The sequence below is a fragment of the Tigriopus californicus genome, chromosome 10, assembly GCF_007210705.1.
Source record: "Tigriopus californicus strain San Diego chromosome 10, Tcal_SD_v2.1, whole genome shotgun sequence".
NCBI classification, from domain to species: Eukaryota; Metazoa; Arthropoda; class Copepoda; order Harpacticoida; family Harpacticidae; genus Tigriopus; species Tigriopus californicus.
In genome coordinates this window covers 10,043,280-10,066,063 of record NC_081449.1, presented here as the reverse complement: position 1 = coordinate 10,066,063, position 22,784 = coordinate 10,043,280, and the positions used below count along the sequence as shown (strand labels likewise).

Here is a 22,784-nt window from a genome sequence, read left to right as displayed (position 1 = left end):
AGTCCAAATCTCTAGAAGTCCGTGGATAGGATATCATACTAGAAGGAGGAGGAGACAGGGCACGAGGCAAGTGCTCCGAGTGGAAACTGGTCAGGATGACCAACGCCAATTGCTGGGATGGATTTGTCACTCACTTCCTTCTCATACTGTCGCAAAGCAACAACCAACGAGAACGTGTGGCCACCACACGTTGGACGTCCCGCAGCAAAATAGCAATCAAAAACAAAGATAATGCATATGTATCAGGGTCATCCAGAGATATCTCGGACATCTATTTGGCCGGTGGGCCAAAACTCATTCTGGTCGCCATCACCCGCCGCTTTCGCATCTCATTTACTTGTCTTTGGAAAAGGGATTACATTTGACCCGATGGGTTTTTCTTTCGAGGGCCTGAGCTGTTTGCGGCTGGTCGTCTTGAATAAGCGAATTCCCCACCATGAACATAACCACCAACCATCAACCTCAGGCAATTATGCCATGTTTGACCTTACTTGCGCACTTGAGGACTCCCCACTCGGTCTCTTTGGCGTCTTACGTGTGTGTGTGTATCTGTGTGTGTGCAGGTGTACCAACGAGCAGTGGTTGTCGTATCCATTGCACCACCACCACAAGCTTGATGAAGTCAATCGACCAACATAGTAAAGCAAGGATCACTTGTCTTTTGAAAGATTTCACCGCGGTTTCCGCTCATGACAACTTATCTTATCGTGCTTCAAATTGCCCTCATGACTGAACGAAAAAGTCAGAGCAATTTTAAGTGCCATTTTTTCGCAATCCGTGGGAAAATTTGCTCGAATCGTAGTTATTCCTTTGGTTTTTCAACTCGATCTGAAGAGGTAAAGCCATGCATACGTACATGGCAGCGAGAGCTGAATACGTAGGCATCATTATGCCCGTCGGTATGACACCAGGGTGGAGTGCTTTACTTCTGTCAGCTCTTTTTCAACAGTTTCTTCTGCCACTCAGGTCTGATTGTCAGTGGTAATGTAGGAAGTTGGATTAGCAAAACACACCTCGCAGTCATTCGAGATTAATAGCTAGTTTCTCAGGGGGCTTTTTCACATTGCCCGGAAATGGTGGAACATGTCAATCCGTGCGAACTTGGTTAATTTCATCCACCTCGGAAAGAAGCAGTCGTTGGAAGTGGCCTGGTTTAGTTTAATCACAATTCGGACACACATGTACGTAGTGTTAATTGTGACGAATACTAACACCCAGACATCGTGCACAATATTCAAATTGAGGAAAAATTCCAGCCACGTTAAAAGTAAACGACGACCAGAGCACGCCCCAATAGCCCTTGGATGGGTCTCTCGGTAGCTCGTTTTGAGCTGCCTTTGAATGACAAAGACGACGACTCATGGGCCATGGTGCACTAGCACTTGTGTGTTCTGCGAAGCAAGGAGCTCGCTCCCAACAATCAATTCAAGCCCAAATCATTATGGATAGATCATCGGTATCCCATCTAAGAGTCACTCGGCAATGCTAGATCCTTACGGGAGGGTCGCATTCAAGGCTTTGAAGGCAAACGTGTGGGGTGGGTGGGTGACTTACGAGCACTGCTCAAAAACGCATTCATACGTAAATCTCCTTCTTTTTTTGAATGGGCCAAAAAGGGCCCGGGGCCCAAGTTATCGAGAGGAGCCACAGGACCTGATACATGAGGCAGACATCTCATCTCGATCGTGGTCCAGGAATGAAATTCATAATTTTCTCCCCGCGCTATGGTAATTAGCGGCTCATTTCTCTTCCTTTGTTTAGAATCGTTTGGCACAAAGAATGAAAATGGGAGGAGGAAGAACGTGAACAGCAACAACAACAATTACGACTGTTATTCGTGGGTCTTTTGCCAATAACCTTGCGGCCCTGATCAAATCAAATTCCACGAATGTTTATGGTATTTACCCTTGAGGGGGTGTTTTCAAAAGGAAATTATGCTTTTTTTCCCTTTGTGAAGCACGTGCAATATCATTAGTAATCTCCTGTTGGAATTAAGAGAAGGTTATCTGGCTTACGGAAACCAACGGTTATTCGCTTTGATGACGGCTTGGTGAATCCAATCCGCCTCACTAAAATCAAACGCCAGAACCGCCAAGCCAACCTGGTGGGAAAGAATTTGCCATTCCTTTCATCAAGTATCGGAATTGGGAGTTTAGAGGCTTTTTTCCTTTGGACGTGGACCAATTAAAAGCGTTTAATGAGTTTTAGGTCAAGTATGCTTGACAAAAGATCCGTTCCGCCCCAATCTTTCAAAGTACACCCCGATCTCTCCACTGGTTGACCAAAGGGAAAAGCCTTGATAATTGCCTGAATAAAACTGCTTTGATAGTCGTCGTTGTTGTTGTCGTCGTCGTCATCGCTGTCTGTTATGAGACACAATTCAAGAACTACATCCATGCATCGTCGCCCAATTGAACTGGTTGGGTTTGGAAATTCCACCATAGCCTTGAATTCGATTGCTGGTGCAGGTACTACTCGTACATGGAGTTCGGAATTGGGTTCGCTCGCTGGCAAACCAACTTGAGCTTGTCTCTCCCAGTTTCATTCTATTACCCCCCGACAATCCTCCGACACCTAACTTAACGAGATTCAGTGTTGACCCATGTAATAATCCCCCTCTTCCGGTGCGTGCCATAGTTTGAGTGAATGCAGTGGGGCACTCTCATTTCCTGTGCCCGTCATTGGACCGCTTCCGATTCGGCACCATCGCGCATATCACCGCTAACTGAATCGAGATGGAGCGTCATTGAGGGATATTGCACCACCAAGGTGTTCAAATCTGGTCTCGCTCGTTCCTCCATTCAGCGGCCAGTCCGATGCCGCTCTCTATTCCCGGCTTTTAGGGTCGGTTTCCCTTGACCGGTCAATGCTTAGCCGTCTGCACGCTCACTCTCAGCGAAGTGTTCACTTTTGTGGATTTCGTCGTTTCCACCCGATTTCAGCCTTTCGAGTTTTTCCTCTCACGCTCCCCCTGGATGGTCCTCCGTGGTCCTCGATGGTCTTGGGCCGCTCGTCTCGGCTGTCTGTCTTTTACTCTCACCTCTGATTATGAGCGATCCTTGGACCAGGTGGGATGTGCCTCCTTGTCGTCCGTCGAGCATCTTGATATTCAAGAGCCTCGGCCGTCTAACCTACTCATCCCACCTGTTTGTTCACAGTTGATCTATCCACGGTACTTAAGTGCGTTGGCTGACAGAAGAACTCGGAGAGGCTCGACAAAAGCGCAAGATAGCTAGCGGATCACACGTGCGTAGAACAGCTCAGCTTGAGCTGAAGTAAGCGATTTCCCTGACGCATGAATAGCCGGACGTACGGGCGTACTGGGGACGGAGTATTGGCGTACGGATAGCGGGGTGGAGAGAGGGACCTTAACTGACGAGAGCTCGTGCGTACGAGTATGTATGAACATATCTACGAATGCTATAGAGCGGGTTAGGAGCTTGCTCCGAGCGAGAGGACTAACGTGACGCAAAAAGCGAAACCTAAGTAGAAAATCGGAAGGAGCTCAGGCCCGGTGGTTGAAGTGGCCGGTTGGCTTTGGATTTGACTGATCCTCCCTGAGCCCTTCTCATCCGTCCATCGGTTGTAGGTACTACTTGGTGGTTGGTTGGTTGGTTGGTTGGTTAGTCGGTCGGTGCTCACTGCTCTCGATCCGACAGGACAAGACGACGAACGGTGGTGGTAAGTAAGGGTGAGCTCGGAACTTTTGGTCGTCGGAAACAAGTTTTCCGAAGTCAGTTGCGTGATCAACCCGATACCCTCGAGATTGGTGTATTGTCGTTGGTGCGTGCTTTGATTGCTCATTAAAAGTGCCTAAAAGCTAACAACCAACACATCTGAGGTGGTTAGTTGTTGCTCTGCTGTGATCCAGTGAGTTGGGTGAAAAAGGTTCGCTCCTATCGTGACTTTTCTTTTGGACACTTGAACACATTCCACCACGACAGAACCATCATGCGGCCCTCTCTTAGGGTAAGTTCCTTCGTCTTTAACAGTACACTTCATCATCAGCATCAACAAGTGTTGAATGATAATCATCATCTCATCCTTTTGCCACTCCATCGGGTTCTGGCTTTTTTTCTCGCAGAATCCATTTTCATAACTGAATGCATGTCGGCCAGTTGGCCATCGACATGCACGACAAAGAACCGGGTTCCTCGTCTTGAAATTCATATCCTGTTGTGTACCTTCTTTGTCTCCTCGAAGTCTGCATGAATTTTTCCGAGGAAAGTGAATGAATTTCTTCTAACCAGGCTCCCTAGCCGGTCAAAACATTTCACAACCAGCCGACAAGTTTCTATTCCAAATTCTGAGACCTTTTTCTCCTTCTTCTTCGTCTTCATCGTCTTCCATTTCTTGCTCTTCCCGTTTTCTTGCTCACTTGCTTGACGACCATCACTACCCTCCTACTGTCGACTGTACGTATACTAGGCTCGTACGTACACTGCTACTTCGCGCTACACCTTAATGAAGTACAAATATGTACATGCCGTGATATTTCGCTGAGCTCGATCCTAGGAGAAACGAAGCCGGTTCATTCGCTCGTTCAAATCATGAAACTATAGAGAAACATAGCAGCTACGTATACTATGTAGATGGCCAGAGAATTAACGAGTTCACTAGAAAGTCAGTTCGCTTAAAGATTCTTGATGGTAATTCTATATATTGAGAATGGGATTTGGTTCGATGGTTCTCGCAATTTTGCCTTTGAATAGTCATCGGGTATCGCTGATGCTTGTCGTGAAAGAAAAAGAGGCAATTAGTAAGTTCCTTCACGGAAGTACGTACCAACACATTGTTCTGTCACTAAAAGTGTAGGAGTGTGTACATTTTGTAATATTGAAACATATTGATGACTTGTCAATTTGACAAATTACACATATCACGTACAAGGTATGTGAAAACCACTCGGATCACGCTGATTTTGAACTATTAGAGAGAACAAATGATTCCGACCGTGGTTCAAACAGGACTAAGATTGGATGAGTGATTTTTTGGAATCCTTGATTCAGACTTTGTGTGTGGCTTCACCAGGAAGTAGACATTTCACTTGTCAATTGACTATTTTCACTGTTTCACTAAACGGGCTTACTAGCAGAAGAAGAAAAAAAACAATCGAACGCATCCTTCTCCTTCATTTCACTTCGCTGTCGTCCTTACATTGAAGCTCAGGTGTTAAGTGCATTATTACTGCTGTACTGTAGATTCAAATAAGGGTACATAAGCATTTCGAAACGGGCGCAAAAACGACCTCAAGAGAAGCACAAGAAGAAGAAGGAGAAGAATAGATTGATTGAGCGAACTTGTTTAGATGAGCAAGGTCGACATGATAAACTAGATAACTTATGTGTGGCTGCAATCCCCTCACTCACTCACTCACTCACTCACTCACTCACTCACTCACTCACTCACTCACTCACTCACTCACTCACTCACTCACTAAATCAGTGACGCTTTGTGTTAAAGATGCATGGGTTAAAGGTTTAGGTCAGTAATGCGGAATTTTCTTTGGCCACCTAAGATAAGTCAGCAAGTAGTGAGCAAAGCAGCACGCCAGCAATGACATGAAGGATATTGAACCACTGCTGCCTGCTGAGCAACCATCGAAAGAAAAACATGATGGAAGTCGCAAAAAGTGCCACTTCAGTTTGAACTGACGACAAGATGGCAAAAAGGGGTAGCAAAACAAAAACGTTGGCTCGCAACTTTAGGCCTCTTCATGCTAATTCGAGAATGCTTCAATCTCTATAGTAGGCTCGAGGTGTGATTTAAAGAGGAAAGAGGGTAGAGGGACGTGGAATTCATATGACCAGAGTTTTTTAATCACTCCCCGAGCCAAAGGGTTTCCTCTTGGCACCTAGGAAAGGCAGTAATCTTGAGCGCTGGCCTCAAGCCCCATTACTCAGTCATCAGGATTGACACATATTCCCCCGCAACTCCGTCTCCCCGCATCCTCGGCGTTCTAAATTTGGCAGATCAAAGCGTGCCGTAATAATCGTAGTCATGATAATTACCGTGTTCCTGTGGCTGTGCAATGACTTTGTGGTCGTCGAAAAGATATGCATTTCAGAGAAGAGAGCGAGAGCGAGATAGAGATGTTAACCACCTTCTGATAACCGATTTCTCGGGAGCTGGAGATGCAAATTTTGGTCCAATGGAATGTGAAATTCATTCGCTTCAGACTCCCACTTGGTTTAGGAAAGATTGAGTGCAGTGTGTGAAGTAACATGAAGTGAACGAATAAACAGCGAGTCCCTCAGACAAAGGAAAACCACTCGCCCACTCGACATCGGGTCCCATTGTAAATCTAGAGCAAACGATTATTAATAAACTCTCTCAAGAACCAGAATCGACAAGTCTGCAGGTGGCAGCTTAGGTCCATAGATTTAGCCACTTGGTTGGTTGGTTGGTTGGTTGGTTGGTTAACAACGGGAGGGGACTTCTCTCTGGCCAAAGCCATGAACTCCACTCCAGATATTTGCCCTTCTGCGACAAGAGTCATGGCACAACACCTTTCAAGTTGTCACAGGAACTACTGAGATTGGAGATTGACTTCCCGGAAGATTATTTCTTGTGCTTCTTCTCGCGGCGTCATGATACGAGACAAACGCCCAGAAGGACAAGCTCTAAATTGGCCATTTCTTTTCAAATCGTACCAAGAGGAAGACTGTTTGTATGCAGTATGTGGGATGGAGTTCGAGCGAAACAGACAGTGGGCATGGTAGGAAGGAGTCCATTTCAAGTCAATCTTTGAGATCCTGATTAGTTCGTGACCGCATCTTTTGGTACGATTGTAGGCAAACAGGAGGTTGTAAACCCTGAGTGAGTCCTTGTGTCTTTCTCTCTGTTAGTCCCCATTAAGCTTGCACTTAGTACACGTACGTACAGTATTTGTCCACGCAACAATGGACATTTGAACACGCTAAGGCATGAGAAACAAGATCCGCCCATGAAAACTTGGCGTCCATCCCTTGGTTTGAGAGGGTTCACCCCGAGGATGAAGAAATACATGGGTAATGATTTTGTACGTATGGACATACTAGTTGCATGCAGGCGTTTCATCTTTAGTTTAGCCCCACACGATATGGCTAATTACCTCCTCCACTCAATCTATCAATGTTGAAATGTTGAACATCGTCGTACTTCAGTGATATTTCTATTTACCGTCTTGTCACGAGATTCAGATTCAAGACATGTAAATTCGTACAAAGGCTCATTTTCTTGGAGTGATGGTAATTGTTGAGGTTTAAATATATCTCACACATTCCTGGTTCAAGGACTGCTTAGGTGTTCGAGGGTGGATGTCAAGTCAATGCCTATTTGTTTCTCATTCAATGCATTCGCGATTGGCTTCTTCTCCAGTCTGGCGATGAGACACTCATTAATATGCGCATACGCATTCCATGTTCTATTGTTGGTAGTAAATTGGGGCCTCTTGCGGTGTCACTCTCTTTTGCATCGGCCATTCACTTGGATGCTTCTTTCATGATCCCTCGGTGAACCTCGAATGAGAATTGGCGGGACCACTTTCGATTGCGCCAAAATGTTCTTGACAACCGACCATTGGGGCTGATGGTATGGATAGATTTGTAACCTATTGAGTAGACAAATCCTTTTACCTCGCACTTGGATCGTGCAAGGTCGGAGGCGGTCGCGGCGACTTATTTGTCCTGACCGAATTTGGACGAGAAGTCTTTTCCACTTGGTGTCAACCCAAACCCAAAACGGGATGACACTGGGATCTGAAATGAATAACCTTTTTACGAGGCCCCGCATGTTGGTTCTCTACGTGAAGTATCTCAGAGGAGTTTCAACCCATCTCACATCTTAAGCATGGGAAACCTTTGGGTATGAAGCGATGAATCGTTGAAATGACACGGGGACTTGGTTTCTTTGAGTTGGTGGGTCATTTATGGGTCATTTGAATCTCATAAGTCTGTTGGTTAAGTCAACAGGGCCAGATAGCTACTAGCTACCTGGGAACGTTTGGGTAGCTCTTAAAGTGGCATTTGACCCGAGGACAATGTGCTGAGACCGATTGACCGTTCTATGTGTGTATTACTCTCGGAGCCCAAAGTGCCTACCTACATGCAGCAAGTAAGCACCCAAGCCTCCAGAAGAAGTGAGTGAGTCTTCTTAAAGTTCGTTCTGATGATAAAGGTGGAGAAATTATCCGCGAACTCCGCTCGACTGCGTCACCATTAACCCTCCTCGAAGATCATTTTAAATCAGCTTGAAGCGTTAGTTCGGATTAGAACTCGTGACCTTGTCTGGGTCAGGGCGAGTATGGCACCCGCCACCATTCGACAAGACTGCGATTCTCAGATTACATTGTGAGCTCATGGATGTTGATGCTTGATCTCATCCCTGGTTCTCTCTTGGGGTGCATATGGTGATCATCGTTGTGATTTCGAGTGCGAGGGTATATATACGAATCATTATTTGCTGGATAGTGAATACGATGCAGGGCAGCACCAATGAGTAAATTAGTTCTCATAATAAGTAGCAATTGAAGACCTCGAGGGCGGCTAGCAATCATCGTCACTACCAACAACAATGACTTGGCGCGGTCTGCTGTCCATTTCCTACCATTTTGGAATACCAGGCATGAACCACAAGTTGAGACGCACTAAAACAATGGGAGCAGTAATTCAAATCTGTTTCCATTGTGTCCTACCACCCCCTTCTTGTGCATTACTTACTCCATCCAACGAAGCCAGCAGCAGTAATTGCGCCCTAGTTCTTTTTTTTTGTCCATCAACTTGGAAAATGACCCACTTCAAAACCTCTCTTGTCGGCTGTTATTGCCCTCTTCCATCCCTTTAATAAGTGGGGTTGTTAGAGATTTGACGCCCCAACGAAGCAGCGAAGCATAAGAGCCTCAAGCCTACGTAGTTATGTTACGACTCTTCGAGGTCCAACAACCTTAGGTGTCATTCAATCGCTTGGAGTTGGAAATGGGGATGTCGGGGTCGGCGGCCAGGATTGATGAGGGAGCAGATATGGATGTAGACTGTAGAGTGTCTGGATTTATGGAGTATATGGACACATCATGATAAAAATCTAGCCAGCAAAAAGAGCCAAGCTGATTATTTCATTATCTATTCGGCCAAGAGGCGAATTCACTCCTTGCCGACAAAACTGCTTCGGAAACTTTTTGTTCCCAACGTCTAAACTTTTTCTTCAACGACCGACCGAGGCCGGTGTGCCAGTAGGCAAAAACTAAAAACTATGAGCTCCTTCGTGAAATCGTGCAAATAAACATTTCGACGACTGGTAATGCAAAAACCCTATCCTGACAAGATCTCCTGGCACAAAAACCAATCCTATTGATAACGACAAGATTTGACTTCCACCTTCATTGGTGAATCGTGCCAAAAGGCTTGCCTCCAAACAAGCGAAGTGAATGAGTTGCCCTGAATTGGAAAATTTGTAGTAGTAGTCTCTTCAACCCCTTCATGTCAAGCGGACGCATTCCAAGTGGAAGTTCTCTTTGCAAAGACGTCCCATAGCTTGAAGTACACAACTACGTATGGATGTGAGATTAAAATGCCGGATCACTACGGTATATGCATGTCGCCACTCTGGGCCTTGCGTACCAAAAGTCCGCCTTGAATCTTTGGACGGGTGGCACGTTCTCTTGCGATCTAAAGCGTACCTCACGTTGGCAAAGAAAAACTACCTACATACGTTACTTGTAAGTAATCCATGGTCGAGATTCGAGTTAGCATGACTTGTCGCTATTTATCCAGCTACGTCTCCTTGGCAAGGCATTAAAGAGAGAAAAACACAAACATGGTGTAGTAATGGGAATCATATCCTTTGGTAATTCTTTCTCTACTTTACTCTTAACTGTTGTTAAATTAGCCACTCTTGTAGATTGACCACAAACTTTATTCTTGTCTTTGCCGTAATTTTATCCGCTCATATTTGTTGGTCTATGCAGTACCATATTGAAATGGACAATTCTTCAACTCAATTACTTGATTGAAATGTCATTGACTGAATATTCTGAACCTGCCATTTGATCTCATGGTTAGATAGAGCGACCGTGATGAAAATCAGTCATGGTTCAAGCAATATCTTATTACGGACGGCTTATCCTGCAGACCTTTAGCACGATTTCGACCAATTCGGAAGTGAGCTTGAGTGATTATCTATATGATTAGGCCCTGGGGCTGGACATACAACCAAAGGACCTGCATCATCCAACCCATGTATAACAATAATAATAATAATAATAACTACGTAGGTTTCAGTGAAATCAGCTTCGACATTTGTTAAACCAAATTCTTGGCGAGACATAAAGTGACCGACATGTCAAGAATACTGCCAGATTCATTGTTTTTGTTCGCCCAAAACAAGCTTTATGGATCTTAAAACTCATCCAGAGCGAATGATATTTCGAGCCCAGGAGCATAATAGTTGATTGTCGACACAATGATGCTTGAGTATTTGGTACATGGATGTAGTACGTGTTGCATAGTCTTGTTTCGTCCAACTGGTGGCTGCTATGAGTGCTATCCTTCCCCGCCTCGTCTCTTCGTTAAGAACTCAACTGGACCATTAAATCGTCGTGAAAGGATACCCAATCACTCCGCATTTCTTACATCTGTCAGCAAGTTTTACTTTTGGCCCTGCTCAAATGGGAAGGTCATTCCAGGGCTGAACGTTCGTTGGGCAGGGCTGAAACTAGTCGATCAGGCCAGAGAGACACTTCATTTCAGATCGCATCACTGTCCAAACAACACGTCTCCGCCTTTATTTCAGGCGTTGTAAGGGAGGCATGGTGTATCGAATAATTAAGATTTGACGTTTCCCCGCTCTTCCATCATGCGTACAATAGAGGAACGAAACGAAAGATAGCGTTGACATGTGGCTTCCGAAAATGAGCTATCCACCTAAAAAGGAATCGCTTCGTGGTCATTAAATTCGTGTTGTCGTGGGTTGCTATCCATCATTGGGTTTCAGTCTTAACGAACGAAGAGCAAATGCATAGAGACAGGAAGAGAGAGAAACACCGTAGGCATGGCATTTTCGTCTGATTAGCACGAATTCATACGTATGACGAATCACTTAAATTGCATCGGTGATGGTACTCACTAATTGCAGCTCTCATTTGCCCAAGGAGATATTTAGATATATCAGTGTTCATGGATCTCTCAGACTCAATTGTGTGCTTATAAGGGAAGAAAAGGATGATATCACATATTCAGCTACCGGAAGGAAACTTGAATGAGTATTTGGTTCATGATAATCCAATTATTTGTCATTCGTAAGAGCTACCTACTTTGTTTTGAAATCAATTTCCGAGTAAACCCCGGCCCGGATTAGAACCTATATACATTGACAGGTGGATGCCAAAGACAGGAATCTTGAATTCGTCACTTTTGACGCGTCTACGTCAATCTAATTCGAACTAGGAACCAAAATGATGCTTCCTTTTTTTTACTCTCTGAGCATTTGGAGGCACACTTTCTTGGTTAATGGCTGAGGGTTAGGATACAAGCAGCCCTAAGCTGCTTCACGCCAGAATATTTTTGCTCCATTAAATGAAAATGAAAAAAAAGTAGATTGTTGGTGAGAAGTTGTGGCAAGCGTTTTACGAGAAACGAACCCTAACATGCTCTTCTCCTTCAAATCATGTCTCCTCCCTTTCACGTTCTTCTTCTCCTTGTCCTTCTTTCACCAATTCACCCAAGTACTAGTATTATGCTTATTATGTACTTGACATGGCGGACGCTTCCTCTCGTTCATTCACAAAAGCATGGTTCCATCCTTCTACCTTGGGACCGACCGACAGACCGACCGACCGACCGACCGACCGACCTTGACTGTTTTTTGGCGTTTCTGCTCAGACACAATCGACGTCTTGGTCAGCATCATCCATCCTAGTCTTTCACCTTTCCAGCCAATAATAGTGGTAGCCGAAGTACTCGAAGAAGTCAAGAGGGTCAAAAGCCTCTTTCCTGTGTTGCTTGCCTGAAGTATAGTATGGCGTGAATACGTGTAACGTTAAGACTAGCATCAATAAAGTGATGGCCAAAGATCGAAAGAAACTTTGGAGTTCGAACCGGTTCCAATTTTCGAAAGGGAAGCAAGAACGAGTGGGTCAACACTGGTTTCAAGGTAGAGAACAGAACAAGTAACAACTACCTTGAAATTCCACGACGATCCCATCGTAAATTTCAGCCTCTCGTAAATATCTCATCCTTAACACGCATTTCGTTTCATTTTCAGGTAAGTGTCCTCAAATTTGTCGCCCATTCGTTCATGGTTTTGTTCATTCGCTTTGATCATCATGGTGGTGCGTGTTTGATGAATGATGAATCACTTCGGTAGTAAAGAAAATCGATCCAGTCGTTCAAAGCTCGGTAATTGTGCCTGTCCTTGGGGCACCAGCAATCGCACCAAAGCACATCTTCTCGATCCATTTATCTGCAAGTGCAAGTGTCCTAATCTTGCTAAACTGCAAATCACTCCTATTTGCCTGTATGTATGTAGTTATCCTCCTGAGTTGGCAGGACTCTGTCTTTTTCTTTCATGCCTCAAGTGCGACGGGAATTATCGCTTTGCGGGATGCTGACGGACGATCAAGCTTCGACAAATGGCCATTAATTGGTCATCGCCTTAAACAGGCACTGACATAGACAACAACATCTTTTTGAGAGTTTTGCCTGAAGGCCTTTTCTTTGGTTCTTTCTTTCACTCACGGGTCTGCCTGCCTGACTGCCCTACTGAGTGCCCTACTGAGTGCCTGCCTGCCTACCTGCCCGCTTGCCCTTCAATGCTTTCATTAGGAAAACGGAAGAAGTAATTTGTGGCGAGGTGCGTTGATATAACCAGCGGCATACCGTCCTTAGTTTGTGGTTACACTCACGGTTAATGCAAAAACACGACAAAATATGCAGTTTGCAATGCACACTGCATCGGATACTATCACTGTTAACTCTGTTATGATCTGTAGGCACGCTGGCTAAAGCCTCGAGTACGTAGGTGGTGTTGTTTGGTATTTTAGTATTGTTAAGGCTTCTTTAAAAGTCCATTTGCCCACCACAAGTGGTAATGGTTTCAATGATGTATCTAGTACCCTTGAATGAAATTCCTCCCTGGCTTACTCCTTCCTCTTTACTCCCTCCCTCCCTCCTCTTTAAGCCCCTTTGGGGTAATGCCTTATTTCATTCCTGCCCGACGAGGTGCTTAAATTTTGGATGCCAACAGAACTGAAGAAAAAGAAAGAGAGAGGGGTAGAAAGACAATTGCCATCTTCCAGGGAATTCGCTTTGGGTGGCACTGCCATTTCAAGTTTTGGTTCAAGGAGTGAATTGTTAGCATTGAAGTTGGAAATGATTCTCGAGTGTGCCGCTCACTGGGGAGATTGAATTAGATCGGTCCAAAACTATCGTGAAAGCGGCTATTGGGATGCTGGTCTATGATATATTTGATGTGCTAGGTTATAAATGATAGTGGTGGTGCTGGTCGTAATAAGAATCCGATGGTTATTTATGCGACTTTTGCATGTGAAAGATCACGAAGATTGGTCGTTTCGACTCAGAACTCGACTCGTAAGTAGAGCAAAATCACTCAAAGTTTCTGCTCCGAATGTCATCATGACTGGAGGCATTCATTAGCCTTGCGGATGTCTTCAAAATTCGTTCTCGCACTGATTAGAACACAGCTCAAGCTCTTTCGTAGGTTCGTAGGTTCGTTCGTTTGTTCTCTGCTTTTCAATCCCCGCCTCGAGTCCAAGTAAAGCTAAGAGACCAACCAAGAGATCGGAAGTGGACAAAACAACACATCAGGGTCAACCATGGCCGAACAACCGCCGATTGGGTCCACATTCTGTACTATTCATCGAATACATTACATTCAAGCTGGCAGTACCAGCCATCACCGTGGTTGAGTAGTAGAAAATGGCGTGGGAGGTGCATTGAAATTAGGGTACCCTTGAAGGTCACACAGATCCATCACATTTGTCTCACTACATCCAAAGAGGTCCTCGAAAAGTATCTCTTTCCTTCTTCCATATCGGTGGCTTGGACGTTCAGATTCAAGAGCCTTTGCTTGTGATGCCCCACCATGGTTAGGATCTCCCGCCGAGGAGAGTGACATCGTTATTATTGCGAGGATTGTTGATGGTTGGCTCCAACTCAATCAGAGGCAAGGTCGCTGCATGACAATTGAGCTTGACCAAATAGTGTGACAGAGCCGGTATGCGAATAGTATGTGACACCAGCCAAAAGAGCTATCATTTCGAATGAAAAGTCTGACAGCGTCCTCGTACTTCTGTTTAAGACGTGCTCAGACCGCAAAGTTTTCTTCCCCGAGCTCTCATCATAAAGACGTTCACGGCGCCTTGAGGAGAGCAATGGACGCGAACCGTCGACCGCAACCAATGCTTCCAATTGGGGAAACTGAATATAGGTAGATGTACGTACTGTAGGTACGAGATTTGACTTGTACTGTATGTGGCCCTTACCACTTGTGTGTTTCCATCGAGTTGGCAGGTAGCAAAGCAGCCATCATCATCGATTGGTCGCGGGAGAGATTTCGTGCGTCTTTCAATAATAGTTCACGACAATTCATCCTGGATGGAGAGAAACAGGTTCAAATGCTGGCCAAGGTCACATTCCTTTCGGCGTCTGGCCAGCCATTCTCGTTGACGCTGTTCTCCTCTTTGGAATGCCAATGCAGTCAGTCACCAAGCGGAGTAACTATTACGGCTCTTTGGCGCGCTTGCCAGCCAGTCTTCAATTTCACCACCCACCCCCTCGCAATTCAATTCTGCGTTTTTCCTTGAAGAAACGAGAAGTCTATCGTTTAATAATCACTTGAAGTTGGCATTTGCGCCTTGAGATTGTTTCGCTTTGCTCCAGGGAACTGAATTGAGAACCAGACGAGCAAGCTTGGTGTTCAATCCAGAAGGTGAGAACTGAGAAGTTCTGCAAGAGGATTCACATCAAAGACCAAAATATTTCTTCGCCATTTTTCCACGGATTAGCCACTAAAATATACCACGAGTATCTCTAATTCAAGACGTAAATATCTGGTCCATTTCAAGACGGACGAAGACCTGATGCTTTTTATTTCTGTTTCTGCATGGGGATTGACATGTCGGCATAAACTGGCCTTGTCCACTCTTGACATCTTGACCTGAGGATAGAGAGGAGTAACGAAGAACCTCCCATCGAACTTTATGCACAAAAATCTCCACCTCATCCTTCATCCTGAGATCTTTTGTCTATAAGGTTTAGCTAATTCTAAATATTTTTCTATGCTTTCTCATCGGGCGGGACAACGAGGAAATGAGATTTCGTTTCACATACTCTCAGCCTTGTCGCCATACCTGGCAAAACAAAACTAGATCTATTGTGGTGCTACACGTGTGTTATATGCAGAGCACTCTAACTGTTACAAAGTGTGGGTTCTCATTGTTAGTAAACTTTGCTTATGGAGATTATGAGAGGGCGAATTCCTGTGGAGGTCTCTTGATAACCTCTGGAGGTGAAGAAGGTATCATTAGATGGGCGGCTGAGGCCCTCATTTACTCAATTAATCTACAGTTATCCACTTTCCACGGCCCCTTTATTACGCGTACATCCACTTTTCTTCATAAGCCCCATTTTGGGGGTCCTTGCACCGCTATCTCCTTAAATATTAGTTTGGATGACTTCAAACTGCCTCTATACACGGTTCAAAAAGGCGTCATCGATGGACAAAATGTTCCATGAACGGATGGAATTTGAATATAAATGCTCAACAAGCAGCGCATACATTGCCACTGACACTACATGTTTTTTTCTGGCCCTTCCATAAAAGGTAGACCTGGCCATTTCGTCTATCATCTATCAAACCACATTCTTCACGCCTATTAATAGGAACAAACTGTGATGGGATTTTCACTAGAGGAATGCGGTTTGGTCGATTGGTCGATTGGTTGCATAGAAATTGCCAGCCATCTTCCTCAATCTTCTGGCGGCGGCTAAACACTGCCAGGCTCTGACACATCGTGCCATTTCAAGCATGCTTATATTTCTTTTCGTTACCCTATTACAATTGACTCATTTCTCGAGTTAGAAATGGAATGCACTTGAACGCTGATTCCACTCCAAGTGCATTCGGTTCAGAACACAGGTGATGCAATGCATTCAATGTGCATGGGTAGCATTGACCTGATTGACCACCGCCCCCAGTCCTATTGAGAGCTGCCTTTCACGGGGCATCTTGTATCTAGTAGATTAGCACTCATCCTAAACCACTCCTAGTTGGTTCTTCGGAGGTAGTCACTTGAGCGTAGACCAAACTGGGATAGTAACAAGTCGAATATTGTTCGCATCAAGCTGCGAATGCACCGAATACTTCTCTAGGTTCGCCTCATCATCCATTGAGTCTTCTTTCGAGGGGCTTTGAGGCATTGGGGCTTTGGAGCTTTGGGGCCCAGGCATTCCAAAGGATTGCGACACCAACGCCAAGAAGACTCACGCCCGAGAGACAAGGTAAGTGTGTACGCCTGTCTGTGTGTACATAATAGTATAGCACATACATTTCGTAGTCTCCCATGTCGGTAGGTACTTGATAGATAGACAAGATCGATTGTACATACTGTGGTGGGAAATTCGGAAGGTAGGCCAGTCAGTCGTGGGTTGTTGGGCGCTGGTTGGTTCAATGGATCCGGAATGCGACTATCAAGTACCGTTGATAACAAATGCAACGAGCTTTAAACATGGCCAAATGTATTCTTAAGCAGCCGCAAAAATCTGACCAAGAATTGAACCTCTGATCAAGGCCACAGACCAAGGGATCCCCTCTCTTCATCCGGTATTGACGCCGCGTAAGCAATGAATGAGAATTATGGATATCCTATTGTCAAGATTTATACTTTGGGCTCCCCATAGGGACATATTTTTTCTCAATTACACGGCTCTTAGGTGGTATTGGCCCCAAGTTGGATGCGCTGATAATTTCACAATCTTCCAACCATTTCCTTTGGAAGAGAGAGAGAGACAGAGAGACAGAGAGAGACGAGCCACTATCATCCTTATCATCATCATCATCAACATCATCATCAGCAGCAGCAGCAGCATTAAAGGGATTCTTCATCTTTTGGCGTGTTTTTTCTCTCTGTCTCTTTTTCCCTCGTTGAATGGATGTTGAATGTACACACCACCCAGCTAGGCTTGCACATGCGTCAACCCACAATTAGTATGTACACTACACACACAATGATCGCGAGTGCGAGGGGCTCTTTAAGCATTTGTTATAATGTTGGGCAACATCCTCCTTGAATTAGGAAATATCTCAATCCCGCCGTCAGCTGTTCTTACCCATTCCCAGCTTGAAAAGACTTTGGCACTTCAACGCCTTCAAAGTTGTGCAAAAAAACAGCCAAAAACTCCCAAAGTCCTCCAGGATCCAGCTGTTGTACTTTAGTCGTTCAAAAACCGTTGTTATGGCACTAAGCTTTGTTTTTGTGTTTTATTCTCCATTGAAGGGCCCATATTTCTTGCTCTACATAAGATTGACAGGAAGACTCTACTAGTACACCTAATTGGGTTTCGAGCTAGTTCACCACTTCTGTTAGTAATGCCATGGTACAACTGCACTATAGTTGTACAAGCCAATCCAGACAAGCTCTTGAAAATATCAAGCCAATTTTGACTCTGATCGTGTGGTACAAGATCGTGATATGATGGATAGTAATCTCGTTCAAAGCACGCACATCACAGTCCGAGAGGAGCCAAAGAAAGCTTATCGGGTGCGACGAGAAGGTTAATCTAGATAACATTTCGATCACGATCCATTGAATTTTTGCTCATCATCATCAACCATCCATCCTCCACCACCACCACCACAACGACGGTACACACAGCCGTTGGTGGGTTTGTCTAAGGTCAGAGGGGATCATCTTCCCCCTGGAGGATCTTCGACATGTTTATTCCAAGTCCTTGTACTTGACATGTTCAAATCTTGCCAATGTATGATGCAAACAGATACGTTCCTGTCGAAGCCATCTGTACGTGCACTGCTACTCATGGTAATGGTTAGATTCAGGGAAGAATACACCTATGCAAGCTGCCCCTGGGCATGATGTCAACCAATGTCAGACCAAAGCCAACTGAGAGAAAGATTGAATTCCTATCGGTAATCGGTTAAATGCTCTTTTGTTTCTGAATGATTTCTGTTGGCTTGAAATTGGCCCCAGTGTGAGATATTGAATCATTAATCAGCGGTCCTTTTTGCCTCTCTTCAATTAATGTCATGCTTTTTTTTCCTCTGAAATCGCAGCTGCCTGAAAAAAGGTGGGAGGGCTTCAATCAACTTCAATTGTTTCTGTTGAGGCCCAACGACCCGTGTAGTATGTACGTGTGTACGCACATGTACAAACGTATCGACGTACGCAGCCTATTCGTACTCAAGCACTATCGAGGATTGGGCCGACCTTGAAGGTGAAAGTCCCCATGTTCAGTGTCATCTTCCTCAACGTCATCGGCGTCGCCATCGTCGTCGTCGTCGTCGTCGTGGTTGCATGCATGCATGCATTATCGCCATACCATCTTCTTTTTCACGTTACCACCGCCACCGTCTCCTTGTCGAGAACGGTGGCAAAGGCAAACTAAAGACAGAGAGAGAAGAATCCCGTTAAATTCCTGAAACAGTGCCGGAAACTACATTTTACATTTCTTTGTAACTGGGAGTCCCAGATCGATAATGCCGTGCCGGTTCGTGCTCAAATGTTCTCATTTAAGGTGGATTGGAACGAGAAAGAGTTACAGAGTTGAAGCTTTAGCAAGAGCTTGGGATGGAGCCGAGCTTGACACGCAAGTTCAGGTGTTCATGCCAAGCTCTGCATGCATCTTATATGCCCATTGGATATTAGGCTGGCCACTGTTCTCGCGCGACGTGTAAAAAATCCTTTAATTTGAGGCCTGGGCCTACCCTATTTCACCTCACACAATCACCACCTTGCCGAACTGATGGCCACATCAATGTCCGGTTGAGCGAGATCGTGGAAAATGTGCCTCAAGTTTGAGTCGACGAGTCATTATTCCGCGTTTTTCTATCGTTTGTCTTTCTAAACTCACCCGGTCCATGCCTGGCACTATCATTACCACTGCACCGGCCCTTCGCTTTTCTATTCCATCGGCCAATGGTCTGTCTGTACGACGTAAGCCCTGGATCTATGTAGGTACGTACGTGTGTACATGCGTGCATAATCAGGGCCTCTAGATCAAGACCTAAAAAATAATGTGAAATGATACCAGGTGCATGAGGAGACTTACCCGTTGATGCTTGACGAATCTGATTATGGTCTCTTGTACGTTCGATACGGAAAAGAATCATTTTCGCTTTGTAATCATCGTCCATACTAAGAATATCGATTAGCCTCGTGCGCAGACAAGTTAAGACGAACATTAAGACGAGTTCGAGTATCTGGAAATGGACAAAAATAGCGTTTTGTAAACGATTTGTACTTTGGTCGCTTCATTGGGATGGTGTTTAAGATGGGAATGGTTGACCGCTCTCGGTTGGAGTAAAGAATGCAGATAACCTTCGGTTAAATATGGGCAAAAATTCAAGTTTGACCCATCTTTTGCTGCCTCTGACCTCTAGGGTCGAGGAAACTCTTTTCCTAGGTCTATCTCAGAGGGTCTAGTATCAAGTTTGACATAACGAACGAAGCAATTTGTGAAGAGATGAAAAAGGAAAAAGAGAAACCATCCGATTTGCCAAAGAATTTCAAGCGTCCGCGAAAAAAAAATATGAGCAAAGCGGGGTGAAATTTCAACTCAATGAAGAGGATTTGATGATAAGGTTGGCTTTCAATAGCGGTGGTCTTAAACCCAGTGTTGTCGTGAATAACCGGAACCGGGCGACCTTGAGGTCGATCAAGCTCACTTGGATTCTTCCAAGACATTTTTGGCCTTGATATTTGCATAAACGATTGCAGAACCGCATCGCACCCGACACTGTGTGTATCTATGTAGTTCTATGTAGCTCTGTATGGAGCGGTCGTATGGGTGGCTGTTCGCTCACATTCCACGGATCACCTGACCTCTCGATCTTTGAGATTCTTCAGAAGGAGAAACCTACAAAATCTCACCATCCATGATATTCATTGGATTTTCTACATATCATTCCATGCCCATAACAAGTGCTATTATCAGAGGCTTTATGAGGAAAAATGCGAGCACCTCTTCCATATTTGGTGAGTAGTATTGCCATTGCCGCACATGGATGGCTCACTATGTACCGGTACACATGTGGGTCTCCATTTCTGGATCATAGCGCGTTTGGGGTATTGCCTTTTGACGAGTTTCTCTTGGAAGGCCGACACCACTTCCTTTACTCGACCGATATCGGACTGAGTCTCGCTCGATATGACGCCTCAGATACTCGAGATGATTTGATCCTTTGCCCTTTCGACGAGCGTATCCCTCGGATTCAAATCTCAATTCGTTTCCTTGGATGTCAGAAGAAAAACAAAAAGAGAAGAAATACCTTTGGGGGAGCGTGCCCATCCACAAAATAGGAGCTGTCGGAAAAAACACGCTCGGATGTTTTATTCATGCTTTTGTACATCTCCAAATGTGTCTGGGCTTCAAAGATCATTTTGTTTTGATGTCGATGATCTGGTCTCAAACTGGAAGCTGATATGCCCCGTCGGCGACCGACAGCGTTCACTTTGTGCAGGCAAGGTCGTCCGTCCGTCCGTCCATCGTACGTCGGGCAAGATATTCTCTAAATGATGAATCGTCAAACCAAACCCAATAGAGGATTTTGGCTCCCAAACATACTATTCCATTTTGGTGGCATTCCTGGGCAGTCGTGCATTTTTCTGTCTCAGAATGAGTATTCATTGGAAATGGGCGGCAAACCCAGTCAGTCAAAGGAGAAACCTCATCATCGACTTCATCATCACGTTTCTCGGACAAAACGGTGATACGTACATTTGAGTCCACCTTTTTGTAGAACTACCGTCTGGACGAGCATTGGTTCCGCTCGTTTCAAACAATGCCTTGCTCCAGTTTCATTCAAAACAATAGCAAAACATATTTGTATTGTGCCAAGTTCTCATATCATTGAGACTGTTCGTGACCTTCAGAATAATCGAACAATACACAAACCAAACTTATTCATAGGCAGATATGGATCTCGTTTTCTGGACGGATGTGAGGAGATGAAAAAGTCCATCTGAAACAGTTGGCATTTCATTTTTGAGTACGATAGAGCTCAAATCAAATTCGGTTACAACAGCTTCGCATTCTTTCTCAGTATTGAAAAATGGGAATCGCTGATTGCGGAAGAATGTCCCATTCCTTTCAAATTTTTCCCCACATATGACAGATTAGAATGAGACGAAAAGTTCGACATTAGTTTGATGGTGGGTCGTTTACATTATCTGGGCCCAACATGCAAGAATCACTAAGTACTCCCAAACCAATCGGTGAGTCGGCACAACAAAATTAGTTTGTCGTTAGTAAATTGTGCCTCGTGGAAAATTGCCTATTCATAAATGATCTCAAAGAGGCCAAACGAAAAGAAACAAACCTGAGTGGAGATGATCAGATAAGATCCCCGTCCCTATACAATTCTTGCTTAGCTCACTCGGAAAAGATTAAGGTGCCACTAAAATACCACTTGCGAGCAGAGGTTGAATTTTTAGGGCACAAATTAAACATCCTCCGTCTTCAGCACTATTACCGGCAACCAGTTAGCTCTAAGAACACAGTCTCAAATGCAAACTGCTTCCATCTACCAACTTAGTCTATAGTCCGTGGTTAGGCAAGCTTAACGTACTACATAGTAGTACACAGTACATACGTGGATCGGCAAACTCATTGCTTGTGCTTAAACATTAGCCCATTTTCCCGTGCATTGGTGTCTGTCAATATTTGGCCTCCAATTGATTGGTCCACAAGCATGAGCGTTAACGTCGTTGTCCTTGGGACTTCATTCTTAGGTGAAGTCTTGAGACTTAATTCAGTTGCGTCTCCACGTGTGCCATCTGTTGACACGCAGAAAATCATTCAAATGCATTACGCACTACGCATATGTAGCCGTACTTACAGTACATTTATGTATCAACGGACCAACAATCATTATTTGGTCCAGATGATTTCAAGAACTTCCAACATGAATTGTCCTATTAAATGGGTGCAAGTCTCACAGGCCAACTGAATTACCTTTTTAATGCGACGACCCTCCTCTTTCGTCTTTGTTGTGTTGTTGGAAAATGGTTGATCGATCTGGACGTGTCGATCGATCGCGTATTTGAGAGGACATGGAAAATCTCGTTCCTGATTATCTACATTCAAGACCTGCTTGGCATTGGCCCTGACTATAATTAGAGGGAATTCATAGTTGGATGGATATTCAGAGATCTTTTGAAGGGTAGACGCACACTCACACGCACACACACACTTGTGTGTTGGCTGGCACATTGAGGAACTTTTGTGGGTGCCCGAGGAGACAAGATCACATCTCTGTCTACAAATCTCTAGCTCTTGAGTGGATCGAGTCATCGTTTTCTACACCATAGTCACCTCATGACCCAATATGAGCACGGCGAGGATAATGGCTGAAATGGAAAATTAGACCCTATTCCAAAGAGGATCGACGAAGAAAGGGAGATGTGGGCAAATAGTTCTGTTTATGGGTCGCACCAGATCCAATCTCGCTTCAATTCCAAGGCAAGCAAGCGTAGCAATTCATATCTCTTTCTCTGGGGTTGAACGACGTCGTAGAGGGCAAGCTTATCTGTTGGTTCGACTTGATATTCATGGAGT

The 22,784-nt window shown here is 44.8% G+C and overlaps 1 protein-coding gene across 1 annotated transcript in view; it reads left to right on the top strand.

Moving 5' to 3' along the window:
• The first annotated feature begins 3,766 nt into the window (after positions 1-3,766).
• The window catches only part of LOC131888741 (axoneme-associated protein mst101(2)-like), a 29,757-nt gene continuing 10,739 nt past the window's right edge, over positions 3,767-22,784 (top strand). Inside the window, exon 1 of the mRNA XM_059237666.1 lies at positions 3,767-3,969. Coding sequence (XP_059093649.1) covers positions 3,952-3,969 — 18 coding nt within the window. The 5' untranslated portion in view covers positions 3,767-3,951. The remainder of the gene's footprint in view (positions 3,970-22,784) is intronic.